Raw genomic sequence first — 21770 nt, 5'->3', positions numbered from 1 at the left:
TTCAATTCATGTCGCAGAATTTTCATGTAAAAAATTGTGACTTAAGACCAGTTGAAAATATAGATGCATATTGCAAGGATATTTATGAAACTTTGATGATGTAACACTCTTCATTTAAGTTACAGGGCATTCTCCGAGAATGGAGGAATGGATACCAGCAAATGAGTTTGCAGGCTTACCACTACAGTCATGCCCCGCTTATTCAGACTTCAGATATCCGAAAACTTCGGTTCCCGGACGATTTTCATTCAAAACGAAATAATTACTATATAAATTTACCCGTATATACGGAAATTCAGTTTCCGGAACCGGATGGTCATTCTCATACACGAAACACTGAAATGCACACAAAATTGTCTCACTTACCCGGACAATACACTTCTGCTGGTGGTAATCCTTCCTCTGGTGGTAATCCTTTGATTCTTGAGAAGTCAATTAACCAAGTGACACTGAGTTACGTTTGAGACGAGCTTGTTTATTGTACATGTAATCCCATTCGATTAATATGGCGTCTCGCGATTTTGGTGGCAAAATGGACATTTCTGACTTTGCATATTCTCGTGGGTGGCTCATTCGATTCAAATCCAGACATAGTGTATCATGTAGGATGGAAGGAAGCTTGTGCTTGTATAGAGACCTTGATTACATATTACGAGAACACAGGCGATCTGGACAATTTGGAATTATTGTTTAAAATTCAAACCTCAAAATGTGGTAAAGTTCAAACTTCAATGACAGATTTTTTTAAACATGTATGTCTTGAATAAAGATTGAGTGGATGTATCTGTTTGCTCTGTCATCTGTCATGAGTTGCATAATTGAAGGGAAGTAACTCTTCCAGTAAGAAGCTGGTTTCAGTTATACGGAAATTTGTTTATACGGACAAATTGTGAAATGACGCAAGTGTCTGTATAAATGAGGCATGACTGTATTTGAAGAAACCTTAAGAACAATAGGATCACATCACAATAGTGTTAGGGAGGTCAGCTATTTCCTATGTGTACTGTGTTACAGATTGATATCTGGTGTATATCACATGTTACAGGTAGATATCTTGGCCCCGTTCCTCAAAGCGATCTTAGTGCTACGACTATCGTAAGCCAATGTTAAAGTATGGGACTTACAATCACCTGAGCGCAAAGTTGGCTTTGTGGAATGAGGCCCCGGTGTATATCACATGTTTCAGGTAGATATCTGGTGTATATCACACATTACTGGTTGATATCTTGTGTCTGACAGTGGCTATATCTTGTGTTACAGGTCGGTGATATCCTGGATGTCCTGCCCTCTGTGACCCTGCGACCTGTCAAGTCTGTCTACCCGCTCTGTATGGAGGATATACATCAGGTCACTATATCAGGTCTCCTTAGAACTGGTCCCCAGTAATCTCTGCTTGTTGTATGACCTACGGATTGGGTGAGTGAGTGAGTGAGTGAGTGAGTGAGTGAGTGAGTGAGTTGGTTTTTACGCCGTTTTTAACAGTATTCCAGTTATATCGCGGCGTGTCAGCTTAATGTGGGAGGAAACCTGAAGTGATGCAGGTCTCAGACGTTTACCACTTCGGTGAAACCCACGAGCACGGGTATGGTGCTGACAAACCTAGAAACATAATCGGGGCGAACCGGGATTCGAACCCACAATCATAGGTTTCTGGCGTGCCCAAGGGACGCAACTCTGCACAGCGAATCGCAGCACCTTAGACGACTGGGCCACCCGTGCTCCCCACGGATTGGGTGGTCACTCAGTGTCTTGGTTGATGACGTACCCTGACTGGTCCAGACTCTATCAACAGGTCACTTTCTTATGGCTGGAATATTGCAAAGGTGTTACCATGTGACTATATACTAGGGCTGGGACGGGTAAATCGGGTACCGGGTCGGGTGGGTACTGAGTAGGACCCAGGTACCCACAGGACTACCCGGACCCATGGTTAGTCATGTGATATATAGTTTAATGACAAAAATTATCAAGAACTCTATGGTTACACTACAAGTCACTAATGTTCGCATTTCTTTCTGACTAAGCATCCATTCCTTCTGATTTTTCATATGGTTGAATAAGATATAACTTAAGTCAACTTCAGTGTATGCATGACCAGATTGTTTAATACATGTATCTAAATACGTTTTGCCAGGGCTATGCTAAAAATGTTCCCAAAGGGACATTTTGAGACAGCTCCTGAGACCTACAGTGGGTACCCGGGTAGGGTCGGGTAATAGGGGAGTGGGTACCCAGGTAGTAAATTTGGACTCGTCCCAGCCCTACTATATTCCTCACTATCATCATGAAAAGGTCGCTATGTGACTATACATCTCCTCCTGATTGCTAACATCAATGACACAATTATTCTCAATGAAACTTTTTCTAACTGACAAAAGAAAGGCGAATACCATACATGTTGGTTAATATATGTAGAATTACTCATATTCAAGAGATGTTAGATTGGTTGGATAAAAAAACGAACATATTCTTATGTTGTGTGAACCGACGGTCATGAATGCATGACATGTGATGTCATAGATCCATGGGGCGGTTGGGTAGCCTAGTGGATTGAGTGTTCGCTCGTCACGCGGATTCTATTCCCGACATGGGTACAATGTGTGAAGCCAATTTCTGGTGTACCCCGCCATGATATTGCAAAAAGCGGCATAAAACCATACTCACTCACTCGCTCTTTTCACAAGCCTGCAGCTACTGCATTCCGTTGTCCGTAGTCTCCATGCTGGCATTTCCCTCAGACAGTTAAATGTAGGGCTGACAGTTTAACTACTGCAATAGTATTCTGTATGGCTGGGACGAGTCCAATTTACAACCCGGGTACCAACCCCACTATTACCCGACCCTACTCGATGTCAGTGATAATAATATATGCACCCAGCAGCGACAGTGGTCAAGTTTCCAAGAGGGGCTAGTCAGGGAATCAGGAATGATGAGTGATCCTCACATGAATTTGGTTACCGAAGCGACGAAAAGAGTGGGAGATGCGCAAACACGCCACTGCCCCCTTATTACAACCTACCAGCAACTGGAAAGTTCCATAACATAGAACATTACAGAAATTCCATATGTTTCTATACATAATATCACCATCCGCGGTATACAGACCGGAAGTTCACACACCACACTAGCATCTAAATATAGTAACTTCCTGATGACTAATTACTGTCTAAACACAATGTAATGAACATCTACCGATTCTCAACAGAAACAATGTGACACTGTTACAATCAAGTTTAACCCCCTGGATGCCATTTGGACATATATGTCCCTACACAAAACACAGTTGCTGTGCCAGAGGGACATATATGTCCTTCTGAAACATCATGTTAAAAGAATTGAAATAAAATATTTTTGGATTACCCCAAGCCCATAGCAATTGCAACATCGCAAAAAGCAGTAAATTTCCATCACATCTGTGTCATTTTCACAACTCTACTGTCAATAAATAACGCATATGGAGTTAGTCAAATTCCCCTTGTTTACACTTTCGTTCAAATGTGCCGCCATTGAAATATTTTTTCATTTCGAACAAATTGCACCGACTGATTGAAAATCCATATGCGAAGGAATGTTTGAAACCTTCATAAATATTTTGGTTAAAAGATTGAAAATGGTCAAATATCTACGCATCTATGTATTAATTAGCTAATGAAACCAACTAAATGCCCAGTGTATCGATGGTGAATGGAGTGTATATATTTTTTTTACAGTATTTGTTCAAGGCCTCGTTCATCACATTCATATCAAAGCGTATTCAAAAACATTCATACAGTTATACATACCTACTGACATCTTTTAAAAACAGTCTGTGTGAAAATGTGCCACTCCTCATATTCATACGTATACTTAGAAATTCCATTCATGCTTCCTAAACCTCAAATTCTGCAAAAACACAGAAAAGGTACCGCAACTTTTTAGCCGAAACTTAAAACAAAATGGCGACCGAAGTTGAAGGTCGCTTAGCGGTACTTTTCATGAGAGAAAACAAGTCAAAAGCATGTCTCCCAGAAGAAACGAAAACGCACATGGTAAACCTTGACACACCCTCTTGGGTCTGTGTTGTTCATGTTTTGTGACTGATTATATGTAAGTCACGTTTTCGTATGTTTAATGAGGCGACCCAATTTATTACAAGACGTTGAAAAGTAGGTTGGTAGCAACGGCATATAGGATCTTATGCAGTGTCGAATATATTTATAATTTATTGGTTATATAAGTATATAAACAAGAACTATATGATGTTGAATTATGAACGTGTAAATGTCAGTTAAAATTACTTGAATACCGGTCCCCGATGAATCTATATATTTATTATTAGTTCGTATGTCTAAATATAAATAGCTAGCTCTTTGACAGTAGAATTCATTACTAAATTATTAATAATCTTTCGTTTAATTTCAGTATGTAAATTTGTATTCATGCGGTTTGTTATTGTTAAATACCTTATTATTATTGCAAGACTAAGTTTTTTTATTTCACGAATACAAATGAAGCTGTTACGGTTATCGACAGTTGGTTTCAATCATCCACCATAACGGGGTTGGCAAGAGCGGCAAATTTCCGATTGTTCGTCTGGAACGAAATACCGTGACCCGCGACCTTTGACATGCAACGTCACAGAGGTTACAGGTGCCCGAGTAAAACAAAATAAAGTTTGATGTTGAAATCACCAACAGTGTTAAATATGACATCCAATGTACATATTTATACATTATATGCTTTAATCTTTATCTTCGTGCTTTGTTTATCGAATCAGCGCGATGAACACAAATCAAATATAAAAAAAACGTTCGCCTCCCGCCGAGAGCATGAATATGCATAGGGATAAAAATAGCCCCATGTGACAGACGACAACATTGCGATCGAAGCTGTCCACCAAGAAGGAATAATGTCTGCGGTGGGAATTGGCGACGACGATGATTTGGGGGAGTCGGACTTCGAGTCGGACATATCCGTCGATTCTCTCGATTCCGACTCCGAGTCCGACTCCCAGGAAGAGATAAGCGGTAAGTAACATTAATTCATTTTCATTAATAATTGAGTAGGTGTACTGTCAGTGTAAAAGCAATGGCGGGAATAAGAATTTGTTATTTTTTTTTTAGCATTTTTCGAAATTGTAGGCTAGATCTACTCGTGATAGTTGTGATGTTTAAAATGTTAAAAATATCTACCATACCATGATAGTCATAGTAGAAACAGCAAACTACCTTGTTTAGTATTTCATGAAATTGATTTGAAAGAAAGTCTCTCATGGTAGTGAAGTTTTAACATGTCTACATGTGGCCTACACATGCTTTTGGTAAAGCTCAGTAATATTAATGGAAAAATGTCTTTGTTAAAAATTAAATTTATCTTGAAGGACACACTAGTTCACACTTTGGACATGAAGCCATATTTTTAAATGAGTATAGTGAGTCATTCCTAAAAAATCTAAAATGTCTAAGTTATTTTGAAATTTTAAAAATAAATGAATATGTTTCATAATTTTAAATGTTAAATGTTATAAATATATCTAAATGATGTAGATTAACATTTACTATAACTTACTAAGGGGAAAGGGGAGTGGCATTGCACCAAGTGACTGTTGTCCTTGTGCCAATGGGTTGGGGGGTCAGCGCACTGAACAAATGTTCCCTCACCGGGCAGGTAGCCCGGAGACGTGGAAGCTATGGCCAATTTTTTTTTTAAAATTTAGCATCATTGTAAAGCTTTTGATTTTAGTTCTCACCCTTGAAATGTTTGCATCATGATTACACAATTGTTTCCCTGTGACTACTCAAGGAAGCCCTTCAGTTTTCATTAATACATTCATGTGGAGCACATATATCCTAATCTTATCTTTATGTTGTAGTAATGAAGAATAAGTCTTTCAACATGTTTAATCTGTACCCAACTAAAAAGGTCACAGGTTATACATATTAATTACAAGCAAAATATTAGCCTTGACGAAAATAAAGTTGCCACATGAATATTGATACTGTGTTGTTAAATATTCACTAGATCTACAGGGTCTGAAACATTTCCTTCAATAAACTTAATATATGTCTATAGGTCTATATGTATATATATATGTGATATATTTATATCTTTATTTAAATTTAAGATTGATAACAAACATAAAATAAATTGGAGAAATGACAAACTTCCATGAAGCAATTTGCAAAAAGTATGTATCCAAGGGAGATATTATAGGACATAAACAAATCACATTATCTCCCCTTGATCACCAAGAAAACATGAGTCAGCAGTTGCTTAGTTCCAATTATGATAAGAAACATCCATGAAAATTTGCAAATTCAGCGATAGAAACTAACATTTTAGTCCACTAGTCCATATATTATAATGATGAGTATAACAAAACCCTATAAAATTGGCAAATGTCTACTAGTGCTTATGATACCTTAACTATTAGACTGTTTTGCAAATATATAATCAGGACAATGACATGGAAATTAATACCAGCTCACTTATCTGTAGACAAATTTCCAAATCTTCCCATTGTTTTAACAGTACAATGGAATTTTACCCTGTCTTGTAAAGTATTTTAGTTCCAACCCTTCATTTTGATTTCGGTGTTAAGCATCACATAAAAAAATACTAAAGAGGCAAACAAATAAACAAAGCTAACCATGTCCTCACTATTGTGATTGCATTAATTTATCTGCAACCTCTTAATTCTTATGCTTTAATTTTCAACCATGTCATTATTCAAAATTATTTGAAAAGCTTTTAAATTTCATGATATTTGAATTTTGATAATACAGTTTTACTCTGTCCAGGATATGGTCTGTGAAGTGGAATGATTCATACATGCTTTTTCCATGCTCCTATGTTATTTGAATGCATTGACACACTACACATATCTATCTTTTAACAAGGAATCCTTTCCCTTAGCACTTTTATATGTGATTGAAAAGGACATTATTAATAAGAAGCATTATTTCAAATTTCAGATCACGAGGAAAATAACCAAGAAGAGGCAGGGGCCAAACCAATGGTCCGTGGCCCCTGGCCGCCCGTGCTGGACACAGACAGCTTTGACCTCGGCAACAGCATTGACTTTGCCGAGGAGTGCGGCCCTGTCAACCCTCCAGGTAACAAGAATTGATAAATACAAATATCATTAAGTGCATGAATTCATAATCAACATAGACAATGCCTGTCATCCAAAACTAAGTAAGGAATTGTTTCATATTTGGTGTCTCGTTTAGGTATAAATGTGGATATAAGTTGTATGATATTAAGATTATCATTACATGTACATGTATCAAATACAATGATATATGTCAGCATGATTTATAATAATTCATGTAATAAATTATGATATATGTTTCAGATTACCATGCCCCTCCTATATGCTATTTTGAACAGCAACTCAGAGGAGGGGATGGAGGTGTTGATTTGTTCGACCTTATCTTCTGAACAGCTATTTCATAATGTTTGATTTTAATGTTTCATACTCATTTCATTTGCCTATCAGACATTCCTGAACACCCATGGTAGAACGACCTCCCGTCTGGACTTCCACATGTCCCTTCTCCACTCACTCGTCGGGAACACTCATGTGAAGAGGAGGACTGGCAGGCCCAGGACCCAGCCTCCTTCCCGACGACTGACCGGACGTCACTTCACAGAAGTGCTGCCTCAAGGGAAGAGGAAACAGTGTGTTCTCTGCAGAAAGAGACAGAGGACCTTCGATGGCTCCGCAGGAAAGGTCAGGACCTGGTGTCCTGACTACCACATTGGTCTCTGTGCACGCTGTTTCCGTCAGTATCACACAGTTGATCACATTGAAGAGTGAAAGGCTGTGTGTACTGGCATATGATGGAACATGACTCATGTTCCATCATATCAACCCTTCAAGCAGTTTCCCCATCTGTGTGCTTCATTGTAAATAACTAGTGAGTGAGTAGGACTTACGCCGCACTTGCAATATTCAAGCGACATCACAGCGAGTTATTGTATCTATGTACTTATTGTAAATGTTTCATATGTGTGTATATATATTAAAGGATGTTTTTGTGAGAGAGTATGACCTAACGTCGTATTTGCAATATAACAGCAACATCATGGCAATTCATTGTAAATAGATCATTGTCTATTGTATATGATTATGTACTTATTGTAAATGAAGTGAGTTTGTCTTATGCCTCTTTTAGCAATATTCCTGCAAAAATATGGCAGTTTAATGTATTTATGTTCATATTATGTTCTATATTTATTGTACATGTAATTATTGTGTGTTTGTAAGGATCTGTTGATGAGTAGGACTTCCCACTGAATCTGCAATATTCCAGCAACATCGCAGCGAATCTTAGTAAATAGATTGTATATATTGTATATTGGTACTTACTGTAAATACTCAATGTGTATATATATATTTCAGGATATATCTGTGAGAGTATGACTCCATGCTGTATTTGCAATATAGCAAATTATTTGCAATATAGCAGCAACATCACAGCGATTCATTGTAAATAGATTAAATTATATTAATGATATATATTATATATATTTACTGTAAATAGAAAATGGATTTGTGTATATATAAAAGGACATGTTGGTGCATGAGTATGATTCAACGCCACATTTACAATATTCCAGTTAATTCGTGGCGATTCATTGTATATGGATTATTGATCTTTTGTTCACAATTATGTACTTCATGTAAATAGAGTGAGTATGATTCATGCCGCTTTCAGCAGTATTCCAGCTAAGATGCGGCCCTTTTTTTAAACTTTATTGTACATAGTTTATATATTATTCACATGTAAATACTGTCAATAAATATGTATAGATTGAGAGATTTGTACATTTGTCTTATATATCTCATTTAAACAGTTACAAGATTTGTTACTGATGATACTTTTCAAAATATTAAATAAAGTACATTAAGGACAGTAAGTATAACAGTAAGGACCTTGGAATAAGAAATAATTTTCTAAAGTCTTTCCAATTACAGCCATATGAAAGTGTGGTTGTTCCTCTGGAATATTAACAAAATATTCAAAAATGTTCACAGATTATTCATGTATGCATATGTAAGCATACTTTTTAATTATTAATTGATATATGGAAATCGATTCTCCAATGTTATAACCAATGACTTACATACATCTACAGAACTAAAGAAACTTTTTACTTCTAGTCCTTATTATGATAAACCCTTAAAAATTGAACATTTCTTCTTGTCCGTATTATACCTTAACTATTGGTCAGTTTGGCAAGGACTATTGGACAACTGCCACGTCTTTGCCGTAACGTATTCTGATAAAGTTCGCTCAACAGACATAATGTAATCCATAAATTTTAGCGGTAAATGCCACGAGCAAGCGCGGACGTGAGAGAAGACAGCAAGCCGTGAACGTATTTGTTCCGGCTTGCGCAAATCTGAAATGATGCCCGTTTTTTTCGAGCGGGTAACCTGTGCCTTTTGGTGTTTACAAATTATTCATAGATTACCTTTTTTTCAAATTCGTCAAACATTACCAGGAATACATGGTTTGATTTGTATTAAATGTCCGTTGAAATATACTTCGGATAATGGTATTCATAACAGCTAGTCTACCACATCGCCATGGAAATCATTCGTCAAAAAGTTCCCGAAAGAGATCAATTTTGATTATACTTTGAACATTTCATGACAAAAATCACATATACATCCATCTGACTGTAATATATGTTAGCTAATACAGTTCCTTTGGGTTTGTGATCAGTGGATCCATGTCTTTAATACTGCTTGATGGTCACTCAGTGGCTGCTGATGTAAGCAGGGACGGAGATGGAAATCGGGAAAATATGACCAGATCGCAACGTTTGAATCTTTGATGAATCAATGCGTTTATCATCTCCAAATTACGACAGATTTCAGACCATCACTAGAACACTAAGCTTTGCTTACAGAATGATGTTCAAATGTACTTACTATCTCGGTTGCTGTCAAAGATGTTATAGTTAATCCAAAATCCCAAACACCGCTGAACACGGTCGACGACATTTTGAAATATTCAAAACTAAAGCTGTCGACAACACAAAAGGCATTTTCGTATTGTTTCTACTTCATGTGAATTTTTTTTATTGTTTTGTGTTTGTATAATCGTTATTAGTTAAAAATGAAAATAAAACAACGTTATTAAGGATTCATAAAGATACGAGACTAACTCGTTCAATCGTCTGTATGCAAATTTCGTCGACGTGCAAATGGACATGTCCGCCATCGCCTGGTAGGAGTATTTACAGTGAACTGATTGACATGAGCCGTGAGGAATACCTTTCGGTGCAAGAAAAGTAAAAATATGCCATGCATAAGGGCATGTTCTTTGCAGATTACATAGTATGATTTTCTTACTAAAAAATGAATAATGACCGAAAAGAAAAATAATTTATTGCAATGAAGAAAACACAACACCGCGTATAAGTTTTAGTTTGAAATGCGATTTCGTTCTCTTCTTTCTAAAAGTACGTAATTTTGAATTTCATAGCTAAGGTTACACGTTACAATTTATATCAGCATGTAGGTAATAAACCACAGATTTTAGGGATAAGATTTTATTCCTTACTCATAAATAGTTTTTTCATTAATATGCTTTTTCCGACATGATATGCAAACGATAACGTTACAATTTCACTAATTTACGGACAAAATGGCGTCACACATATTTGAACAAATTCGTAATCGACGATTTCGCGGACGATTTTCCACGGAGATGTTTCATTTTCAACACGGTAATCGGGAAACAAACGGGCTTTCGCATAATGTTTTTGGTTTTTATATTGGTGGAGATTTACAACCTGACAAGACGCTCAAAGTATCCAGTGCGCAATGTCAACAAAACAGCCGCCATGGACATTTTGTAAAAAATCGCATATTCAATACGTTTGCCGAGCTATAAACTACTGTTAATCACGTTAATGCTTTACAATATTTACATAGACAGTTAGGGAAATGGTTGTGCTGTTATAGTGTGAAATTTGAAAATTGTGGGTTTTATCGTTGTTACGTTACGTCGTTTTTAGACGAAAGTGTGCAGTTTCCAGAACGTCACTCGCAAATAAACTCGGCACAGCGATAGTACACAGGCTATTTTTAGGTGGCAGCCAGAGGGTTAAACAATAAAATACACTGTCATATAACAACATTCAAACATTGCAGAATTTCTACCTTTGTCAACATGATGTCAAAAAAAAACCTGTCAGATTGATGTATTAAGAGGTAGCTCATATTGTCTGGTGGCAATTTATGAATAGATTATGACTGGCAATGCATCAATAGTTTGATGACTCGTTACACCTCTTACCAACAACATGATCACCATGCTCCTTGTTCTTGCAATACTATGGTTTCACCCTGTACCGCCATGTCTCGGAGAAGTCCTATGTCAGCCAAGAATTGTGGGTTGACGGTGTTCGCGACAGAGGTTACGTCATCATCAACAAGGTATTACATGGCCGTGGTGTAGAGGGTGACATTGTGGTCTGCAGCTCCACACCTGGGTGGAGTTGTCTCCCTTTGCTGCCAAGGCTCTGCTGGTTGTGGATAGACCAAAACCATCCAGGATCTATTATTTGCTCTGTCGGCATGCTAGTGCTTGTAGATTTCACCATGCAAAGTTGGTTTCAACAGAATGGGTTTCACCAGAATGGATGTCACTTAAACAGATTCCGATAGAGAGGATTTTACCAGAGTGGTACCATGCCCAGCCGGGAGCACTGTAGACTTTCTACCACCATGAAGCCATGGTTTGGTATTAGGCCTGGGACGAGTCCAAATTTACTACCCGGGTACTCCACCCCCTATTACCTGACCCTACCCAGTTACTCGCTGTTGCGGGATTGGGTGGTCAGTCTCGCTGACTTGGTTGATGCATATCATCGATTCCAATTGCGTGAATTGATGCTCATGATATCAATCACTGGATGATCTGGTCTAGACATGATTATTTACAGACCGCTGTCATATAGCTGAAATATTGCTGAGTGTTGTTTATCTATCTATCCTGGTCAGTATTATAGGCCTTAACGTAATTTTTGTAAATAATATAATCTAAAAGAGATTTGTATTTGTGTGTATTACTTGTTTCTGTATGGTTGTTCCAGGTGATTTTGTAAGCATCATTCCGTGCTCGTAGGTTTCACCGAAGTGGTAAACGTCTGAGACCTGCATCACTTCTTGCTTTCCTCCCATATCAAGCTGACACGCAGTGATACAACTGGAATACTGTTAAAAGCAGTGTACTGCCGTGATATTGCTGGAATATTGCTAAAAGCGGCGTAAAACCATACTTACTTACTCACTCAAAACAGTGTTAAACCCAGCTGACTCACTCTTGCAGGTGATGCAGGGCATCCTTGTCAGAGGGGAGACAACCCATCTCAACATCATTCTTCATAAGGGAGACAACCTTGACATCCTTGTTGAAAATCAAGGCAGAATTTTCTATGGCAATGACATCAATAAGAATCAGAAGGTAAGGGGTTGTTCTGTGGATCAAATTGGCTTAAGGAAATCAAGGGCAGGTAATTTGAGAATGCATGAACCACGGAGATGGGTCGAGAGCTTAGTTTAGGTTTACCGAAATGCGAGCCTGGAGATATAGAAGATGTTTCGACACCTGAATCAAAGGTTAAGTGTTCGGTCGATTCAGACTACTGTAGCTGTGCTGTGAAAACACAGTTTCTTTGTCTCCTCATTCAAAAACATTGTTGCAAATTCCTAAAACTTTAGAAAGGCAAACTGGTCTGTGAATATTTTCTTATGAAGTTGTTTTTTTCTGATGTAAGGGTATATGAAAACAAGACTGGATGGTCTATGGTAAGTTTGCCTCTTGGCCCTGCCTCATGGATCAAAACTGTTTTAATTGTTTTCCACATTGCAGGGTATAGTTGGGAATGTGACTTTGGGAGAGGTAGTGCTCCAACACTGGACGATGTTCCCGCTCAGTCTGGCCAATAGTTCTGCCCATATCAGAAGCTCAAAACCAAGGTCAGTCTATGTCAGAAGTTCAGTATGCGTCTCAGTTGCTCAACATCTGTCTCAGTAGCCCAACATCCAGATGAGTAGCTCAACATCCTGATAAGTAGCTCAACATCCAGGTCAGTAGGTCAACATCCTGATGAGTAGCTCAACATCCTGGTGAGTAGCTCAACATCATGATGAGTAGCTCAACATCCTGGTGAGTAGCTCAACATCCTGGTGAGTAGCTCAACATCCTGATGAGTAGCTCAACACCCGTCTCAGTAGCCCAACATCTGTGTCAGTAGCTCAACATCCTGATGAGTAGCTCAACACCCGTCTCAGTAGCCCAACATCTGTCTCAGTAGCTCAACATCCTGATGAGTAGCTCAACACCCGTCTCAGTAGCCCAACATCTGTCTCAGTAGCCCAACATCCTGATGAGAAGCTCAACATCCTGGTGAGTGGCTCAACATCCAGGTCAGTAGCTCAACATCACGATGAGAAGCTCAACATCCAGGTCAGTAGCTGTCCTCATGCTGAATATTAAATAATAAATTGATCTTATGTTCCAAAAATTACTAAGCATTGAAACACTGTTTGTTCAGATAATCACACACACCTTTTTCTCGCTACAGATTGCAGGCTGGCAGCGACACCAACAGGACACCTCTGACACCATCCCTGTACATGGGCACGTTCACGCTGCCGAGCACACTGTCTCAGCCTCTCGACACCTATGTCGACATGAGACCCTGGCACAAGGTAAACTCCTTACACTCGACACCTATGTTGACATGAGTCACTGGCACAAGGTAAACTCCTTACACTCGACACCTATGTTGACATGAGACCTTGGTACAAGGTAAACTCCTTACACTCGACACCTATGTAGACATGAGACCTTGGTACAAGGTAAACTCCTTACACTCGACACCTATGTAGACATGAGACCTTGGTACAAGGTAAACTCCTTACACACGACACCTATGTAGACATGAGACCCTGGCACAAGGTAAACTCCTTACACTCGACACCTATGTAGACATGAGACCCTGGCACAAGGTAAACTCCTTACACTCGACACCTATGTAGACATGAGACCCTGGCACAAGGTAAACTCCTTACACTCGACACCTATGTTGACATGAGTCACTGGCACAAGGTAAACTCCTTACACTCGACACCTATGTAGACATGAGACCTTGGTACAAGGTAAACTCCTTACACTCGACACCTATGTAGATATGAGACCTTGGTACAAGGTAAACTCCTTACACTCGACACCTATGTTGACATGAGACCCTGGCACTAGGTAAACTCCTTACACTCGACACCTATGTTGACATGAGACCCTGGCACAAGGTAAACTCCTTACACTCGACACCTATGTTGACATGAGACCCTGGCACAAGGTAAACTCCTTACACTCGACACCTATGTTGACATGAGACCCTGGCACAAGGTAAACTCCTTACACTCGACACCTATGTTGACATGAGACCCTGGCACAAGGTAAACTCCTTACACTCGACACCTATGTAGACATGAGACCTTGGTACAAGGTAAACTCCTTACACTTAACACCTATGTAGACATGAGACCCTGGCACAAGGTAAACTCCTTACACTCAACACCTATGTTGACATGAGACTCTGGCACAATGTAAACTCCTTACACTCGACACCTATGTTAACATGCGACCCTGGCACAAGGTAAACTCCTTAACTTCGACACCTATGTTGACATGAGACCCTGGCACAAGGTAAACTCCTTACACTCGACACCTACATTGACATGAGACTCAGGCACAATGTAAACTCCTTACACTCGACACCTATGTTAACATGTGACCCTGGCACAAGGTAAACTCCTTAACTTCGACACCTATGTTAACATGAGACCCTGGCACAAGGTAAACTCCTTACACTCTACACTCGACACCTATGTTGACATGAGATCCTGGCACAAGGTAAACTCCTTACACTTAACACCTATGTAGACATGAGACCCTGGCACAAGGTAAACTCCTTACACTCAACACCTATGTTGACATGAGACTCTGGCACAATGTAAACTCCTTACACTCGACACCTATGTTAACATGCGACCCTGGCACAAGGTAAACTCCTTAACTTCGACACCTATGTTGACATGAGACCCTGGCACAAGGTAAACTCCTTACACTCGACACCTACATTGACATGAGACTCAGGCACAATGTAAACTCCTTACACTCGACACCTATGTTAACATGTGACCCTGGCACAAGGTAAACTCCTTAACTTCGACACCTATGTTAACATGAGACCCTGGCACAAGGTAAACTCCTTACACTCTACACTCGACACCTATGTTGACATGAGATCCTGGCACAAGGTAAACTCCTTACACTTGACACCTACATTGACATGAGACTCAGGCACAATGTAAACTCCTTACACTCGACACCTATGTTAACATGTGACCCTAGCACAAGGTAAACTCCTTACACTCGACACCTATGTAGACATGAGACCTTGGTACAAGGTAAACTCCTTACACTCGACACCTATGTAGACATGAGACCCTGGCACAAGGTAAACTCCTTACACTCGACACCTATATAGACATGAGACACTGGCACAATGTAAACTCCTTACACTCGACACCTATGTAGACATGAGACCTTGGTACAAGTTAAACTCCTTACACTTGACGCCTACGTTGACATGAGACCCTGACACTAGGTAAACTCCTTACACTCGACACCTATGTTAACATGAGACCCTGACACAAGGTAAACTCCTTACACTCGACACCTATGTTGACATGAGACCCTGACACTAGGTAAACTCCTTACACTCGACACCTATGTTAACATGAGACCCTGGCACAAGGTAAACTCCTTACATTCGACACCTATGTTGACATGAGACCCTGACACTAGGTAAACTCCTTACACTCGACACCTATGTTGACATGAAACCTGACACAAGGTAAACTCCTTACACTTGACACCTATGTTGACATGAGACCCTGGCACAAGGTAAACTCCTTACGCTCTACACTCGACACCTATGTTAACATGAGACTCTGGCACAAGGTAAACGCCTTCCACTCGACATCTATGTTAACATGAGACCCTAACACAAGGTAAACTCCTTACACTCGACACCTTCGTTGACAAGAAACTCTTGGACAAGTTAAACTCCTTACACTCGACACCTATGTTGATGTAGCGGCCATAACATTTCCGAGTCCCATGATGGGATTCGAACCACGGACCTTCTGATCACAGGTCGGACGCCTTGTCCACATGACCAAAGAGGTTAACCCCGTCAGCAGGCTGACAAGGTAAGGATGTCATCTGTGGGATGACTCCACACCCTGCTACATACTCCCCCGTCAACAGAAGGCACGTCCCGGGCCGCATAGTAGGGTACTGAGGCTTATTTTGCTCAAATTTAATATGAACGTGCTCAGCCCCACGTTGGGCGCCAAATTTGTAGCCGGGGTAGTGGTTTTTATCCGGCTCGGGCCGTTGGGAAACACAGACACAGGCAGATGGTGATAATGGATTTATTTCAAGGGGGGTGGCTGCTGTTGAAGAACTACCTGAAGAAAAGAAAATGTCCTTCCTCCTCAACAGCAGCACATGAAGTGATATATTTGCAAGTTTACAGGTATTATTTATCTTAAATATAAAAGTACAAAAGCCATTGATAAACTATACTAAAACTAACTTTAATGTTAAATTACTGTTATATGTTCATTATAGGATACTTGGAAAGCACATGGTCCAAAATGGACCATGTGGTTAATTATTTTACAAGCAAGTTTTATAATATCAATATTCCATTTACTAATTTAATATTACTTTAAATGATATTATATATATATTATTCAATTTAATTCAGCACCCTAATATAGATATTAATTTCTGACAGAAGCAGATGAAAACAGATTGAAATATGGCCATTCCATACCTGAAGAAAAGAAAATGTCCTTCCTCCTCAACAGCAGCACATGAAGTGAGGAGGAAGTCAGGTATGGAAGGAAGCTACCTGTAGAGGACCAGGGTGGCCAATTAGAAGACAGATTGCATTAAGCATCAAAGGAAGTGCTAAGTATGAAGCAATATATAAGTTGCGAACGAGAAGTAATCAACACAAGAGTAATGAATTTGTTTTGATTTGAATGATGAACTAAGATGATGAAATGGTATGAATGAATAGGACGGCACAAGGACAAGACATGATATGGCAAATGTTAGTTGAGCAGATAAGGAATTTCCCAGCAGTGAAAAATATTTCAGACAGGAAAGAAGAGTGAGAAATTTAAAGTAAGAAATATGAAATAACTATTTTAGGGTACTTACTTTGCCAAAAGGTATCCAAGTGACTTAACAAATTAAATGGCTTATCTTATACCAGTAAACTGCAAATTAATTTAATAAAATTCATTGAATGAAGATGAAAATTACAATATATCACAATTAGCTATCACAGTTAAAGGGCAGTATAAATAGAATTTATCAAAATTCTGTAAAGATATAGGTTGATTTTAAATAAGAATTTAATTAAATGAGAATTCTGCAATGATAACTCAGAATGGCAACAAGTGGGTCACACAGCTGTACAACTTTACAGTTGTCAACAGTGCTTCCTAAGTGGAAAATATGATGATCACAAGTGTGACAAGATAAAGTTTCAAAAATGTTCAAGTAATGGTGATGAACATATCAAGCATATATATATATACAATGAAACAGTCAACTAATGACATTCTGATAAAATTTAGTTCAGAATGTAAACAAAGTTCATGGTCACAGTTCACAGATCAAAAGTTCATGTGTGAACAAAATGACAAATACATGTAAATCAGTTAAAATAAAAGTCACACTTCCAGGAATTGGAGGAAGCACCTCAATTTTAGCACTGATGCAGACGAAAAGTTCAACGTCATAACAAAGTGTAGATCACTGACGATTGAGGATCAAGATTTAATTTTAGTCAGAGTTATAGCTCAACGCTACACACAAAACTTCCACAAGTTGCATGGAAGAAACATCCTGAATCTTCAATGAAGAATCCTTCAACAGTGATGAAGGATTACCCCCAGAACACGATGAAGTTGATGAAGCCTGTGTCCAGAGTGACAGCCAACGGCCCCACGTTGGGCGCCAAATTTGTAGCGGCCATAACATTTCCGAGTCCCATGATGGGATTCGAACCACGGACCTTCTGATCACAGGTCGGACGCCTTGTCCACATGACCAAAGAGGTTAACCCCGTCAGCAGGCTGACAAGGTAAGGATGTCATCTGTGGGATGACTCCACACCCTGCTACATTGACATGAGACCCTGACACAGGTTAGACACCTTACTCTTGACACCTATGTTAATATGAGACACTCTAGCACAGGAGAGACACCTTACTCTCGACACTTCTGCTGATAAACCCATGTTGATCCAGGCGAGGATAGATCTTCAGCAACCCATGCTTGTCACGAGAGGCAACTAACGGGGATTGGGTGGCAAAGACAGACTCTAACATGTGACACCTATGCTGATATAGTGATGTGATATTTTGAGGCACAGTTTGACAATTAACCCATACCTTGCAGGGACAGCTGTTCATCAATGGCAACAACGTGGGTGGCTACTGGCCGACCCTGGGCCCCCAGGTGACTCTATATGTCCCCCTGTCCTTCCTCAAGCCCCATCCTGCTTCCAACACAGTCCTCGCCCTCGAGCTGGAGTCCGCCCCCTGTCCTCACGCCTGCAGCATTCACTTTGTTGATCAACCATTCATCAACAAGACTGTAAACACCTTTAATTGATCAACCATTCATCAGCAAGACTGTAAACACCCTTAATTGATCAACCATTAATCAACAAGACTGTAACTTCCTTCAATCAACCATTCATCAGCAAGACTGTAAACACCTTTAATCAACCATTTATCAACAAGACTGTAAACACCTTTAATTGATCAACCATTCATCAACAAGACTGTAAGCACCTTTAATTGATCAACCATTAATCAACAAGACTGTAAACACCTTTAATCAACCATTCATCAACAAGACTGTAAACACCTTTAATCAACCATTCATCAACACGGCTGTAAACACGTTTAATTGATCAACCATTCATCAACAAGACTGTAAACACCTTTAATTGATCAACCATTCATCAACAAGACTGTAAGCACCTTTAATTGATCAACCATTAATCAACAAGACTGTAACTTCCTTCAATCAACCATTCATCAGCAAGACTGTAAACACCTTTAATCAACCATTTATCAACAAGACTGTAAACACCTTTAATTGATCAACCATTCATCAACAAGACTGTAAGCACCTTTAATTGATCAACCATTCATCAACAAGACTGTAAACACCTTTAATCAACCATTCATCAACAAGACTGTAAACACCTTTAATCAACCATTCATCAACACGGCTGTAAACACGTTTAATTGATCAACCATTCATCAACAAGACTGTAAACACCTTTAATTGATCAACCATTCATCAACAAGACTGTAAGCACCTTTAATTGATCAACCATTCATCAACAAGACTGTAAACACCTTTAATCAACCATTCATCAACAAGACTGTAAACACCTTTAATTGATCAACCATTCATCAACAAGACTGTAAGCACCTTTAATTGATCAACCATTCATCAACAAGACTGTAAACACCTTTAATCAACCATTCATCAACAAGACTGTAAACACCTTTAATCAACCATTCATCAACAAGACTGTAAACACCTTTAATCAACGATTCATAAACAAGACTGTACACACTTTTAATCAACCATTCATCAACAAGACTGTAAACACCTTTAATTGATCAACCATTAATCAGCAAGACTGTAAATCCTTTTCCCTTGATCAACCATTAATCAGCAAGACTGTAAATGTGTTTGCTTGATCAACCATTGAATGGAATAATTCAAAACAACAAAATGAAATACCAGTCTGCAAATACTGTAGCCGAAAGCCCAAATCTAGTAAAATTATGTTCTGACTTGTAAGATCAGCTAATAATGGTGTATCAGAGACCAACAGAGTTAAGGCAGATAAACCATTCATCGCCATGACTGTAACTCCCTGATTTAGATGGGTTCATGAATAGAGCTACAGTGAAGTACTTTATAACAAACATGCTTATAACAAACTGACGGATATAATGAACATACTTTTTGGTCGGAGCCATTTGCTGTATGTATGCTGTATACCGGTATATGCTTATTATGAACTACGGTTATATTGAACTAAAATCAGTGGTCCCTTTTAGTTCGTTATAACCGTAGTTTACTGTATATTTGTACTCATTTCCATGATGAATGGCAACAGAACAGCCTAGCCTAAAAGTGTACTATATTCAGAACAACTATATACCCTGCGGTTTTATTTGTGCAATACAGAGATTTTATGTACTATTGTGCTTGTTATATATAATATGAAACCAGTGAGTGAGTGAGTGAGTGAGCGAGCGAGCATGGATCCCCACAGGTGTGCTGATGATACCCATATCTGTTCATGTCTGAGACCTGCCTCACTCCAGGCTTACTTCCCACATCAAGCTGACAGGCGGTGATGTTACTGAAATACTGTGCACACCAGGGTTGAACCAAACACACTATTTCTTCGTTTTGTTTATTCCAATATTCAATATTCCAGCTTTATGACGGCGGTCTGTAAATAATCGAGTCAGGCCCAGACAATCCAGTGATTTGACATCATGAGCATCGATCCACGCAATTGGGATACGATGACATGCATCAACCAAGTCAGCGAGCCTGACCACCCGATCTGTTAGTCACCTCTTACAACAAGCATAGTTGCCTTTTACGGCACACATGTGTTGCTGAAGACCTATTCTACCCCGGATGTTCCCATCTCTTCGTGAAACTTTGCAGTGTAGTTGTGACTATTGTGTTTGTGATGCTGACTACATAACCTCCACATCATCATCTTGAACTCCTGTGTAAAGTTTTTCACTTTTGTTCAGTGCCAGTGCTTCCTTTTGGAATATTATTCCATAATCTGTTGCAACATTTATTTAATATTTGTTGTGCAATGTCAGCCAGACAGTTGCCTATCGAGGGAGTTAGTAGATTCAGTTCTCATGTCAGCCAGACAGTTGCCTATCGAGGGAGTTAGTAGATTCAGTTCTCATGTCAGCCAGACAGTTGCCTATCGAGGGAGTTAGTAGATTCAGTTCTCATGTCAGCCAGACAGTTGCCTATCGAGGTAGTTAGTAGATTCAGTTCTCATTTCAGCCAGACAGTTGCCTATCGAGGGAGTTAGTAGATTCAGTTCTCATGTCAGCCAGACAGTTGCCTATCGAGGTAGTTTGTAGATTCAGTTCTCATTTCAGCCAGACAGTTGCCTATTGAGGTAGTTAATTAGTAGATTCAGTTCTTATGTCAGCCAGACAGTTGCCTATCGAGGGAGTTAGTAGATTCAGTTCTCGTGTCAGCCAGACAGTTGCCTATCGAGGTAGTTAGTAGATTCAGTTCTCAGTTCTCATGTCAGCCAGACAGTTGCCTATCGAGGGAGTTAGTAGATTCAGTTCTCATGTCAGCCAGACAGTTGCCTATCGAGGTAGTTAGTAGATTCAGTTCTCATGTCAGCCAGACAGTTGCCTATCGAGGGAGTTAGTAGATTCAGTTCTCATGTCAGCCAGACAGTTGCCTATGGAGGTAGTTAGTAGATTCAGTTCTCATGTCAGCCAGACAGTTGCCTATGGAGGTAGTTAGTAGATTCAGTTCTCATGTCAGCCAGACAGTTGCCTATCGAGGTAGTTAGTA

General features: G+C 39.3%; 2 protein-coding genes across 3 annotated transcripts in view; both read left to right on the top strand.

Annotated features, from left to right (window-relative positions):
- LOC124123086 (beta-galactosidase-like) overlaps positions 1-20393 on the top strand; it is a 43770-nt gene extending 23377 nt beyond the window's left edge. Inside the window, exons 12-17 of the mRNA XM_048388894.1 lie at positions 1261-1347; positions 11333-11437; positions 12333-12467; positions 12876-12982; positions 13591-13717; positions 18561-20393. Of these exons, the coding sequence (XP_048244851.1) occupies positions 1261-1347; positions 11333-11437; positions 12333-12467; positions 12876-12982; positions 13591-13717; positions 18561-18776 (777 nt within the window). The 3' untranslated portion in view covers positions 18777-20393. The remainder of the gene's footprint in view (positions 1-1260; positions 1348-11332; positions 11438-12332; positions 12468-12875; positions 12983-13590; positions 13718-18560) is intronic.
- On the top strand, positions 3271-8832 carry LOC125376825. 2 transcript variants are annotated; one of them, XM_048388897.1, is made up of 3 exons: positions 3271-5006; positions 6954-7094; positions 7337-7473. In XM_048388897.1, exons 1-3 carry the CDS (start codon positions 4889-4891, stop codon positions 7420-7422), a joined length of 345 nt encoding a protein of 114 aa, XP_048244854.1. In that variant the 5' UTR covers positions 3271-4888; the 3' UTR covers positions 7423-7473. The 2 variants fall into 2 exon arrangements, with proteins under 2 accessions (XP_048244854.1, XP_048244857.1); XM_048388900.1 differs by lacking the exon at positions 7337-7473 and adding an exon at positions 7481-8832 and having other exon boundaries at positions 3277-5006.
- Positions 20394-21770: the final 1377 nt, after the last annotated feature.

The sequence above is a fragment of the Haliotis rufescens genome, unplaced genomic scaffold (assembly GCF_023055435.1).
Source record: "Haliotis rufescens isolate VD_foot unplaced genomic scaffold, xgHalRufe1.0.p SCAF_10, whole genome shotgun sequence".
Classification (NCBI taxonomy): domain Eukaryota; kingdom Metazoa; phylum Mollusca; class Gastropoda; order Lepetellida; family Haliotidae; genus Haliotis; species Haliotis rufescens.
The sequence above is the reverse complement of the archived record's forward strand: the minus strand, read 5'-3'. Positions and strand labels throughout refer to the sequence as shown.